We start from the raw sequence: 11,706 nt of genomic DNA on the forward strand, positions 1-11,706 counted from the left end.
GACTCGTTCAACACAATAAACACAAACAACGATTACATCAGTTCAAATACTTTCGGTTTGTGACACACGCTAGGTTTGATGTCCTCCTAACCAGTTCTCCATCTCATGCAACTCCATCACCCTACTATTATATTTTTCAATCCATCTCCTGTAACATAAATTCACTATATACATAAAGACTACATACTATAGGATTGGTGTTTCTTCATAAATTGATGTTAAGAAATTCTTACCTTCGTTACACACACTAGCAAGATAAGGGTCAACGCCACAGATCTCTGGCAGTCGACGAGCTTGTATGAAGTTAGCATTGATATCGAGAATAGAGCCTCCACTGTTCAAGTATTGACAAAAACAGTCAACAGAAGTCTTGGATATGTCCAGCAACGAAGGACAACAATCCGAATCATCAGGCAAGGAAGGATAGGAAGAAGTCAGGTAGCTGAAACACGGCTTCAGTGATTTCTTCAACTCGTTTTTGCAGTTTGACTGAGCAGAGACCCTTGTAGAAGACATCACAGCCATGAAAACTGTAAGCAACACAAACACAAACACCATTCCCATCTTCATGTTTCTTTGTTGGAGAAGAATCCTATGTGTTTTGTTTTGATCCTTTCAATTTTGTTTGTTTTTTCATAGTCTTGCTAATTGGTACTATATATAGTACTGTGTGTTTTGTGTTATATTTTCTTTATAATATGAACAATTAGCTGTTATTTTTGTTTGACTTAATCGAAAGCCAAGATGTAGCCATTATAAAATACACTATATTTCGTATTACTATAAAAAAGTTAAGTTGCAAATTAGTCACTTTTTAAAACTTAATTGGAAAAGTAGTCACTTTACTATTCATAATTTGCAAAATAGTTACTTTTCACTGTTTGATTCGTACACTTAGATTGTACACCACTTTTAGTGTACAAATGTATATAAAAAATACACAGCGTACACTTTACATTTGTACACTAAAAGTGATGTACAATCCAAGTGTACGAATCAAACAGTGAAAAGTGACTACTTTGCAAATTATGAATAGTAAAATGACTACTTTCCTAATTAAGTTTGAAAAAATGACTATTTTGCCAATACACCCTAATTTTTAAGGCTACACGTTTTAGTTATACTAATTACTATGTCAATTATATACTATTTTTTTTTTGTAATTTTATATTGTACCTTATGTAGCCATATTTTCCAAAAACCGTTTACTGATACACGAAAGAGATTATTCTATTAGGCTTGAAAAAGCCCATTATTGGTTTGGGCCTTTTCGCATCTTTCGGTACTTACGGAAATTACTAACTTACCCATTGTGGTTTTAATCACTCTTTCTTCTTCAAGAGTCTGTCTCTCTGTGCAAGCTTCGTCACACGCATAAACCCTAAAAATCGAAATCAAAGACCCAATCTCTATTTGTGAAACCATGGATCCATTATCAGTCCTGAAAGAATTCACAATCCGAGGAGACATTGATAAAATCGAGAGAGTTGGAGCTAATTACAGATTCGGATCGGAATATTCGTTTCCATGCGCGACGGAGACTGCGTACCGATCAAAAAGTGGAAGTCTCTACACACTAGAAGCATTAGTACACTACGTGAAGAATCAACAACTGAAACATGGAGAGTATATGCAATCAACAGTCAAAAACTCAGTCCCGGCGGTTACTTTACCAGATCGGAAACCTCTCCTCGATTACCTCACCGGAAGAGTCGCTTCTTCAGATTCTATTGATTTCCTCTTGCTTCAACAGCAAAACGCACAGAGTCAGAAGCAGAACGAAGAGTATCGACCAGATCAAGACAATTCAGCTTTTGTATCGCGCGAAAACGCGATTGCAGATATGGAGGTTGAAGATTTCGGTAAATCCGGTGAAGATGTTGATTACATTATGCTGATTCGATCCAACGAACGTCCATTGAAGAGCCGTGACGCGATTCTTCAGTGTAAGAATCGAGATTTCTATAGTGTGCTGGTGAATTCTACCAAGAGAGAAGAAGAGAGACAGAGGATTGAGTCTCATCAGAGGAAAGATGGATTAGTTGCTAAGAGTAGGTTAATGGGAGCTGAAGAAAGAGGTATTGTAGGGTTTAGTAGTGGTGGTGGTGATGATAATGGTTATGATGCTAATCCTAAATCTAAGCTTCATTTTAAAGCTGGGAAGATTGGTGAAGGTGTGCCGATTATTCTTGTCCCGAGTGCGTTTCAGACTTTGATTACTATATATAACGTTAAAGAGTTTCTTGAAGATGGTGTTTATATACCTAATGATGTTAAGGCTAAGGAGATGAAGGGGTTGAAGCCTGATTGTATTACGGTTCAGAAGAAGTTTAGTAGAGATAGGGAGAGAGTTGTGACTGCTTATGAAGTTAGGGATAAGCCTTCTGCTTTGAAGCCTGATGATTGGGATCGTGTTGTTGCGGTTTTTGTATTGGGGAAGGATTGGCAGTTTAAAGATTGGCCTTTTAAGGATCATGTTGAGATATTCAATAAGAGTAAGGAAATATGATTGTTGGAGTATTAGATGCTGAAAAGTTCAAATCTTTTGGTTTTTGTTTTGAGTGGTTTTAGCTGACAGTTTGTCTATTGTTTGCAGTTATTGGATTCTTCTTGCGGTTTGAAGATGATAGTATCGAATCAGCCAAGACGGTGAAGCAGTGGAATGTAAAGATCATCTCGGTGAGAGATTTGACACCTTTTTTGTTTGCTGTTATGTTAGAGTTATCATTGAGATATGATTTAACTGAAACAAGGAACTTCTTTTGTGTTTTTTGAACTAATCAGATTAGCAAGAATAAGCGGCATCAAGACCGAGCTGCTGCATTAGAAGTCTGGGAAAAACTCGAGGAGTTTGTGCGATCTCGGTCGCATTCTTAGTACCTAAATTGTTGTATCATCTTTCATCATTTTTTCTTCTGTAACATTATATATATAACATAGTGACAACAAAGTTGTTGTGCAATGTGGTGGTTTTCAATTAATGATAAATCGAAACTGTTCATTAGCTTTGCTTCACGTCTCTTGGTCTTTTGGAAGGTGAATTAAGATCAATATATTATATCTTATTGCTAAGATTTGCATCATCTCCATTCGATTACAAACAATCAATGCCTATTCAACGCTTAGAGAAGGGCAGAGAGCCTGCATTGCATTCACAGGATTTAGAGACTTGATACTTTCTGGTTCTTAAATGTGGCAAACGTTTGCAAAAACTGTGAATGGGGGTAGTATGCGAAGAACACAAGCCCTCATGGTCATCTTCTTCTCGTTTTCTTGTTGTTGTTACAGGTTGAAGTTCTTTAGATGATGTTTCAGGGAGACTAGCGGTTCTTAATTCAATTATCTTCAGCTCTAACTATGGTGAGGAAGTTTCTTACTTTCATTTAGCTTGTGCTGTAAAGACTCCGATGATCAAACCATGGCTCTTGTCAACTAAAGTTTGAGGTATGGAAACAAACGTAATGCATCATTTCACATGTTTCGGCTCTTGTTCATAACGAGAGAGGAAGTATTGATCTCAAATTCTCTCTTGTACCTTTTATTAAATGCAGTATTTGATTTTAACTTATCAGGATTCTTGCTTTTCGTATGTGAATAGTATGTGCGCGTGGTTCCGGTGTGGATATTGCTGTCTTCTGTTGGTTTCTTCCCATTGCATATAGCGGTTGAAGGTTGGTTCTTCTCATATCTAACTTGAAAAGTTTATCCCTCATAAGGTTTCATGTTTCATAATTAAGGCTAGATTGTTGCGTGCCGCCTAAAGTCTGTCATATTCTATAGGATGTTTTGTTTCATGCAAAGTGAAACAAGTCTTTGGGATATCTTTTTCTATTTGCCATCTCTGGCTCTTGAGTTTTGAACCCAAAACAGTTAGATTGCTGCCATCTAAACTTGATATTTGTTGAGAGAGCTAAATGGTCTGTTCTTCAAACTGTGTTCTGGAAAGTAATGTTTATTATAAAAGGTAAAGAGATCCAAAATGCTCTCCGTTGGTACAACAAAGCAATATCACCCGGAGAGTAGGGATTTACAGAGCATAAAATACATCACACAAAATCACAACGAAATGTGAATAAATAGGGACAAATAAAGAATGCAATCTGAGTGGCACAAAAGCGTATGGGAAAATAGTAACTCAGAAGATTGCCATGTAGGAAACCGCGGAGAAGAAGGCAATAAGAGGAAATGAGAACTTGATAGAGCTTCCATCAGACGATGGGGGTCCGTCTCCTTCTCCTACTGGTACGGTTTTCGATCCATTACCTGGTCCTAAAATAAATTCCCGATATGGATGCATTAGATAACATAAAGACTGTATTGAAATTGGTGTTTCTTCTTTATATCTGTTTTAAGTCATTTACCTGAAGAGTTTGGTGATTCTGCAGGAGAGTCAGAAGTAGAACCACCACCACCACCACCTGCAAAAACAGAATTCCGCGTAAGATTCGCAAGAACTAGGATTGGAACAATCTTCACTAACCTATGTTTTGAAAGTCTTACCGGTATTACAGCGACTGACAGGAGGAGTCTGAACATTACAAGCCCTAGGCAGACCAAGAGCTTGTGTTTGGTTAACATTGATCCCAAGCTGAGAGCCTCCACCGTTAAGGACTTGACACAAACAGTCAGGAGAAGACTGGACTACTCTACTCAACTGATTACAGCATTGCTGATTAGGAGAGGTAGAGTTTCCAGTTATGTAGTTGAGACACGGCGACATGCTAATCAACGCGTTTGTGCAGCTTGACTGAGCAGAGACCATTGTAGAAGACATCACAGCCATAAAAACTGTAAGGAACACTAAACCCATTTCCATTTTCATGTTTTCTTGAAGATGTTGTGTTTGAAGAAGAATCCTTTTGAGTTTGTTTTGTTGGTTTTTGTTATGTTTGATTTGGATATTGTGGAGTCTTTTGATGGTATAAATAAGGAATTGAGGAAGCAAAGGTGGCTTAATTTGGGTGACCAACTCTTTCCTACTTTTCTAACAGTTTTTGGTTTGTTTTGTTCAGATTCGGACAAAATGATGAGTGTTGTGTTGTGAACAGAGAACTGGTCCGTTTGTAATATTTGGGGTCGGTGGTCTTTGTGACGGTCTAGGCTTTGGTTGTTGAACTACTTCCTTTGATTAAGGTTTATGGAGTTTTGCTATATCTACACAATAATACATAATTGTTTTGTATTATTGACTTGACCAATAACAGGTGTCGAAAATTCTCAGTTAGTACATCATCTTTTACAAGTCTTTTGACGTTCTAGACCAAATTATGTTGATTTTTGAATCAATGGTGAGTTATTTTAGTCATCTGGTTGCCGTGTTTTGAAACTAAGAAAAGTTGAATTATATACCGTAAAGAAGAAGATAATACTAAAAATCCGAATACGACCTACAATGAAACTAAGAAAATCAGTAGCCAAGAATGATTTTGAGTCAATGGTACTAAATGGCAAAAAACATTACAAACTAAATAAATGACTTTTGGTGGACGTCTAATAAAGTAATAGCAATGAATAAAAGTAAAGATTTTGCAATAGAGTCTTTCATTTAATTGTAAATGGATGTCTTGTTAACCAAACAATATTTTGATTGTTTTCATTGCTATGTGCTTTATTGAGAGGATGAGAGCACATGCATGTCTTGTTTTGTAAGCTGTACCTTTTTTTGTCATAACTCAACATGATAGTAATGGAATGGAATCTCTTTGATCTCTTGTTAAGTTACCAAAACAGAACAACCGTGAGAGAGTGGTTCATCTAATACAATAACAAGACATGTATCTACCACAATCCTCACATACACATGTACGCATCCCATTGGCCAATTCACTTCCACCAACGACCCCAATTAACAAAAACCAACATGAGTTAGTTATTAGTAGTTGACCTATACTCACTTCTTTTATCTTCCCTCCACTCTCTCCAATCTATAAAACCAAATCCAACAATTGCTTCCTTCTCATCACACTTCAAACACAAAACCACAAAGCTTTAAACTTCCAAAAGAATACAACAAACAATCAAAGCTTAATCTATCCAACAATGTCGAAGATTATTTCCCTTGTGGTGGCGATGATCGCAGTGCTAGCTTTGCCGATTCGTGGTCAACAACAACCTCTAAGCCAATGTACTCCATCAATGATGACCACCGTGAGTCCTTGTATGGGCTTCATAACCAACAGTAGCAGCAATGGAACTTCGCCGTCGTCTGATTGTTGTAACTCGCTGAGGTCTTTGACCACCGGAGGAATGGGATGTCTTTGTCTAATTGTCACTGGAACTGTTCCTTTCAATATTCCTATTAACCGCACAACCGCTGTCTCACTTCCCCGTGCTTGTAACATGCCTAGAGTCCCTCTTCAATGCCAAGGTAAATAAAACCAAATCATTCCCCTCTAATCATTACATTTAATAAACTTGCTTGAATCTATTATCTAACAAATGTTTTGATCTTCCATCTTTTTACAGCCAATATTGCTCCAGCTGCTGCTCCTGGTAAACAATCAATGACATTATTATCTCAATTAATCACATAATTGGTTTCTTGGAAGATAAACTGATATAAAAAATTCTGTTTTGGTAATAGGACCTGCTGCTACATTTGGACCATCGATGTCTCCAGGACCAGAGACGGATCCAATTGTTCCAGAGCCAACTCCGGCAGCTCAGACACCACAGTCTGATACAACCCGACCATTTACACCATCCGTCGACGGTGGAGCTCCAACATCAGACGACGGAGGAAGCACCAGTCGACCTTCTGAGACTCCTTCATCCGCCTACGCACTCTCACCATCTCTTCTCTTCTTCAGCATCGCCCTCGTAGCTCTCAAATTCTACTGATGATTCCTTTTGTTTCTTTGCATTCCTTATGTGATTTGATTTATGCATCGTTGATTATAGAAAGAAACCATTTATTTGGTCATTGCTTTGTGGAATAAGCTTTTGTGTATACTGTTCTCTGTTTCGAGTGAGATTTATTTTGTGTTGTTGAAGTAATACATCATCATTTTTATGGAATCGCAAACACTATTGATGCTCAACGATTAAAAAGTGTCAAAACACTAACTCCCGACTTAAAATCAAAAGCAAATGTCACAGACACATAACATCTGAAAACCAAACACAAAACCAACTCAGACAACAGCAGTTGTGACATCCTTTACGGACTGACGCCAAGCGTAATCACGAGCTCCATCTTTGTCAACAATCTTGATCACAAAGTTTGGTGGTGCAACAACGAGTCTTGACCGGATCTCAAGTATGCATTTGTCAACTAGTTCAATGGCTTCTTCTACAGACATGTCACTGCGGTAATGCCTGTCCATCGTGGAGAGGGAGAAGTAGGAGCCGTAACCAAAAGCTCCCTTGTCGACTTTGTGAAGAGTTGCAATGTAGTCGATGTAGTAAAGTGATGCACCAGACTCATCGTCATAGCCAGCCATCAGGATATTCACCGAATACGGATTCTGATTCAATGGAGCATAAAGAAAACACACAGAGATATCTCAAATTTTCCGCCATCAATAATAAGTAGCCAATCATAAACAAGGAAATCCAGAGCAAAGGCCATATGAGTTTATCAGCAACCTTAATGTTATCATAACCACAACATCACAGAGGGAAGCTTCAATTCAAGCTTTACAATATCATTCTTACAAACTTAAAATTGCTTTAACATTCAATTATCACAGGCACATAAGGCTTAAGATAAAAAAACATAAATTCATAAATCTCGCATAGTTCTATGACCACAAGACCAAATAACCAAAACCGTTCCCTAATGGCAGAGCTAAAAGAAGAAGAAGAAGAAGAGCTTACCTTCCTCAAAGCAGTAGCGAGCTCTCCGCGAGTGAAATTGGCAGCAGCGGCGGTAGTCAACGGGATTCCATTTCTGAATTTGTACAAGGACACATTCTTCTGAACGTACTCCGTAAACTGAACCCTAATCAATCCCAAAATCCGAAGACAGTCAAAATTACTACCTCCACCGCTAAATTACAGAGCTACAGAGAGAGAGAAGAGTATCGGAGGAGGAAATTACCGGTCACCAGGCTCGCCACTAGCAGCAACAAGCTTGTGTGAGTCAAGTACCATGATCTTGTCTTCGTTGTTTTTGTGAAGAAGGATACTATGAACCGCCGATGTATCAGCAGCAACGATGGCGAATCCATTCCCAACAAGACCGAATACACACTCCATCTTCCGTCTACAGATCCGGCGTTGTGAGAGAGAGCTTATTAAAAAGCGTCTTGGAGAACAAGCCTTGTTCGTTTTTTACTCTTACGGAGAAGAAGGATGATTGGGTAAATTCCACATGATCTCAGGGGTATTTTAGACATAAGCTAAAAAATACGAGCTATTGCATGAAATGGGCTTTTGTTATAAGGCCCATTTATTGTCATTGTTTTGGTTTTAACTTGGTCGGTTTGATGAGATTAGATATTGTGATGTATACCGTTGCTACCAGAAACCTACCAGTCAAAGTTGGGGTTGGCTTGACTTTGTGTCATTAGCTAAACTCCGGGGAGGCTTATTTGGACAAAGAAGGCTCTTTGAAAGTAGAAGTCGAATTTAAAGTTGTTTCTACCACCAAATACTCTCCATGAAGATATCTTCAACACCATTAGTTTTCATTATCAGCTAGCTATTTACTTTTGGTCCTTTTTATATATTGTTTATTAAGACTTTCGTTTTTAATTTTTTTATGTGAAGATTTTGAGAAAAAAATGGATTGATTTGAGGTTTATTGCATCGTTAAATAAAAGTTAAGGAAGTAACAAAATCTTCTTTTTTTGTTCACCTGTTTGTCGAAAAGATCCACACCATAACCAAACCATCCGGTTATGTTATTTATAAAACAGAGCCGTCACAACAAAAACAATGGCTCAAAAAATTCGATAGACACAACTGTATCTAACGTTTTCTTTCTTAGACTCTAAACGGATTCTCAAAATCCGAAAAATTTGAAGAATATTGATTGGAACCATATATGGCTCGCGTCTCTCTGGAGTTTGTTTATGGCTAGGACTCGTAGCCATCAACAAGTGAGACTAAAGTAAATGGATGACTTGTGAGACTATTTATGGGTTCACAAGTTAGTATAAAAATTCGGATATAGACATAGCTGATATAGATAACATGCATTAAATTATGGGTTATAACTAAACCGTTGGTTTTATTAAAACTGTCACATAAAAATTTACAACTCAAGAAACCAGTACATAGAAGTTACATGCAGAGCGTTACCATATTTTATTGCATATCTTCACAAAGATTATATTAAACTCTTAAACTCTTTCCTTTCTTAGGACTGTAAAAAAGCATTTTCAAAAACCAGCAAAGTCTAAGATTGATTGAAACGATGGCTTGTGTTTCTCTGGAATTTGTTGTTGGCTACGACTCGTAGGTGCAAAGTAGGAATAGTTTTGGCTCGTGAACAGTTTCTCCGCGACTTTACTTCCAACACCAAAGGTTACCCTAGTTGCCGCCGGGTTGAGGTTGCTCAGCAAATTCTCTTCCCCTAAACCCAACCAAACAATATACCTTTTAGAGTGGGAGAAACTCAAAAATATAATTTTAGAGAACTATCTGTTGAAACCCTTTTCTTTACCTGCAAGGAACGTTCTTTTGCTGTTGGTCGCATAAATACCAAACCCTACCGCGATAAAGTCTTGATCTTGCGAGAGTATAGTGAATGGATGACCTGCCGGAACGATAAAAACTTCGCCTTTACACACTCGTGACACAACTTTGTGTACGTTTTCACTCATATCTTCTTCTTCTTCTTGTCCTTGTCCTGGCCATTGTTGTTGCCCTCTTTGGAATTTATAAGGAGTAGCCATCTCGAAGCGGGCACAACCATTCTCCACAAACGTTACAAATGTGGTCTTAGAGTTAAAATGAGGAAGGAACAAGGATCCCTGCATGTATTACACAACCCGATTTTTCGATTAGCTAGTAATTAAACCAATTGATACATCATACCACAAGATATAAGAATTTTTGAATGTAAACCTGTGTCATGTTAGCCCAAGCGGCGGCTATGTGAAGGTCTTGCAGTTGATTATAATTCTTAGGATGTGCCTCGTGGAAATGACCAAAGTCGTTGGAGTAGATTGGATCTATTGCAAAGAGATTGAAAGGAGTCCACAACGTTCTTAGGTCTTTGTCTTCCTCCTTTTCTTTTTTGGCTTTGTGTTTGTTTGAAGGAGATGTAGCGTGCTCAGCAAGTTCCTTGATTTGGTCTGGAGAAATTCTTCGGATAATCCCTTGACCAATTTCTTTTGATCTCGTAACCAATCTCCCTAGCAATTCTTCCGGCACCTATACCAAAAAAAATAAATTCTTCCAATCCTTAGTATGTGCCTGATTTAATAAGAAATTCATAACATGTTCTAGGGAAGAATAGCATACGTTGAAACTGGTAGAGAGGACTTCTTTGGTAAACCCATTGAAGTAGGATTGCTGAAATTGGGATGCAGCAGGGAAGTAATCCTGTGAAAATTCAAGATTAAACAATGTTAGTTATTTTCTGAACATTACGCAATAACTCGGATAACTCCGAATGGTGACACAACGATGTCACTATTTTTGTTTTTTTTGGTCTTAACAACATGCAAAACCGGAGTAATAACACAACAACATCACTAAAACAAACCTCTATGCTCACGCTATAACTATATACTACTGATCTTGGTATAAAAGATACATAAGAATGACTAATAGAACAATAAATATGAACCTTGTAGTTGCCGGGATTGTTGACAGGGACGGTGATCTGGGCGAGGCGGAGAGGAACCGTCTGGTTAGTGTTGGTGATAAAGTTGGTGACACCAGAAGGGATTCTTACCACATCACCTTTAGTTATGTGGAACGATTCTTTTGTTTTATCCGTCACAAACTCGATCACTCCTTTACCTTGTAGGACTATAAAAACAGCATCGGCATCCAAATGGTGAGGCACAAAGAAAGTTGTTGGCTCCATCTCCACCAACGAGAATCTGTAGTTCTCGATTCCTCGGAAGAGAGCCGGTGCATGTTTTGTGAACTTAGGCAGCACTCTCACAAAACCTTCCTTTGACTGGAACCAATCACTGAAACTCCGCTTCCTGAAGTGGTATGGATGATTCGTCGACTCTTCCTCCCATCCCTCGCCAGAGCCACCACCAGGACGGCGACGGGGACCTTCTTGTTCTCCTTGCTGTGGTGGCTCGAACTCGTCGATCTCCACACGGAAGGATAAGCAGTGGACGACAGCTATGGAGATAAGGAGAAGAAGTGTTATGATTAATTTGTTGGTTATTGCCATTTTTTCTTGTTGTTTTGTTGATGTGTTTGTTTTTGAGGACAATAATGGGTGGTTTTAGTTTATATAGGAAGGAGAGCTTGACATGCATGGTGACGAGTGTTCGTACGCATCAAAACCACGAGCAGACGATTATCCAAACAAAAAATTAAAAAAAATTGAGTAAACATTCAATGAGATCTAGAAGTTAGTATAGAGACTGATGATCAGTTCAATGATATAAAATCTAACAATCTCTAACTACCTTAGAAAAAAAACTTAGCACCTAAAAGTAGGATTTGAAAAACATGTATGCTTTTAACATTTAGGATTTAGTAAGCGAATTGGATTCAAATCTTGATTCTAATTATTATGCACTATGTTTACAAGTTAATGCAAAAAAAAAATTGAATGAAGATAGA

General features: G+C 38.0%; 6 protein-coding genes and 1 long non-coding RNA gene across 7 annotated transcripts; 3 read left to right on the forward strand and 4 right to left on the reverse strand.

The window, feature by feature from the left end:
• Nucleotides 1–186: 186 nt before the first annotated feature.
• On the reverse strand, nt 187–570 carry AT3G22580 (Bifunctional inhibitor/lipid-transfer protein/seed storage 2S albumin superfamily protein; the record flags this gene model as incomplete). Its single annotated transcript, NM_113157.1, has 1 exon — nt 187–570. The coding sequence occupies one exon, from the start codon at nt 568–570 to the stop codon at nt 187–189; it is 384 nt and encodes a 127-aa protein (NP_188897.1).
• Nucleotides 571–1,322: 752 nt separating this feature from the next.
• PHP (PLANT HOMOLOGOUS TO PARAFIBROMIN) lies at nt 1,323–3,327 on the forward strand. Its single transcript, NM_113158.3, has 3 exons — nt 1,323–2,495; nt 2,597–2,679; nt 2,785–3,327. The coding sequence occupies exons 1-3, from the start codon at nt 1,424–1,426 to the stop codon at nt 2,875–2,877; spliced, it is 1,248 nt and encodes a 415-aa protein (NP_188898.1). The 5' UTR covers nt 1,323–1,423; the 3' UTR covers nt 2,878–3,327.
• A 346-nt stretch (nt 3,328–3,673) lies between these two features.
• On the reverse strand, nt 3,674–5,261 carry AT3G22600 (Bifunctional inhibitor/lipid-transfer protein/seed storage 2S albumin superfamily protein). Its single transcript, NM_113159.4, has 3 exons — nt 4,501–5,261; nt 4,362–4,418; nt 3,674–4,269 (listed from the first exon to the last, which is right to left on the reverse strand). Exons 1-3 carry the CDS (start codon nt 4,820–4,822, stop codon nt 4,136–4,138), a joined length of 513 nt encoding a protein of 170 aa, NP_566712.1. The 5' UTR covers nt 4,823–5,261; the 3' UTR covers nt 3,674–4,135.
• A 697-nt stretch (nt 5,262–5,958) lies between these two features.
• On the forward strand, nt 5,959–7,015 carry AT3G22620 (Bifunctional inhibitor/lipid-transfer protein/seed storage 2S albumin superfamily protein). Its single transcript, NM_113160.3, has 3 exons — nt 5,959–6,367; nt 6,466–6,492; nt 6,584–7,015. The coding sequence occupies exons 1-3, from the start codon at nt 6,040–6,042 to the stop codon at nt 6,838–6,840; spliced, it is 612 nt and encodes a 203-aa protein (NP_566713.1). The 5' UTR covers nt 5,959–6,039; the 3' UTR covers nt 6,841–7,015.
• PBD1 (20S proteasome beta subunit D1) lies at nt 6,965–8,287 on the reverse strand. The gene is made up of 3 exons (NM_113162.3): nt 8,042–8,287; nt 7,819–7,942; nt 6,965–7,466 (listed from the first exon to the last, which is right to left on the reverse strand). The coding sequence occupies exons 1-3, from the start codon at nt 8,197–8,199 to the stop codon at nt 7,134–7,136; spliced, it is 615 nt and encodes a 204-aa protein (NP_188902.1). The 5' UTR covers nt 8,200–8,287; the 3' UTR covers nt 6,965–7,133.
• AT3G04285 lies at nt 7,445–7,842 on the forward strand. The gene has a single exon (NR_141082.1). It is a non-coding gene; the product is annotated as an other RNA (long non-coding RNA).
• Nucleotides 8,288–9,148: 861 nt separating the features above from the next.
• PAP85 (cupin family protein) lies at nt 9,149–11,366 on the reverse strand. The gene is made up of 5 exons (NM_113163.4): nt 10,742–11,366; nt 10,414–10,494; nt 10,015–10,323; nt 9,611–9,920; nt 9,149–9,520 (listed from the first exon to the last, which is right to left on the reverse strand). The coding sequence occupies exons 1-5, from the start codon at nt 11,306–11,308 to the stop codon at nt 9,327–9,329; spliced, it is 1,461 nt and encodes a 486-aa protein (NP_566714.1). The 5' UTR covers nt 11,309–11,366; the 3' UTR covers nt 9,149–9,326.
• Nucleotides 11,367–11,706: the final 340 nt, after the last annotated feature.

This window comes from Arabidopsis thaliana, chromosome 3, assembly GCF_000001735.4.
Source record: "Arabidopsis thaliana chromosome 3, partial sequence".
Classification (NCBI taxonomy): Eukaryota; Viridiplantae; Streptophyta; class Magnoliopsida; order Brassicales; family Brassicaceae; genus Arabidopsis; species Arabidopsis thaliana.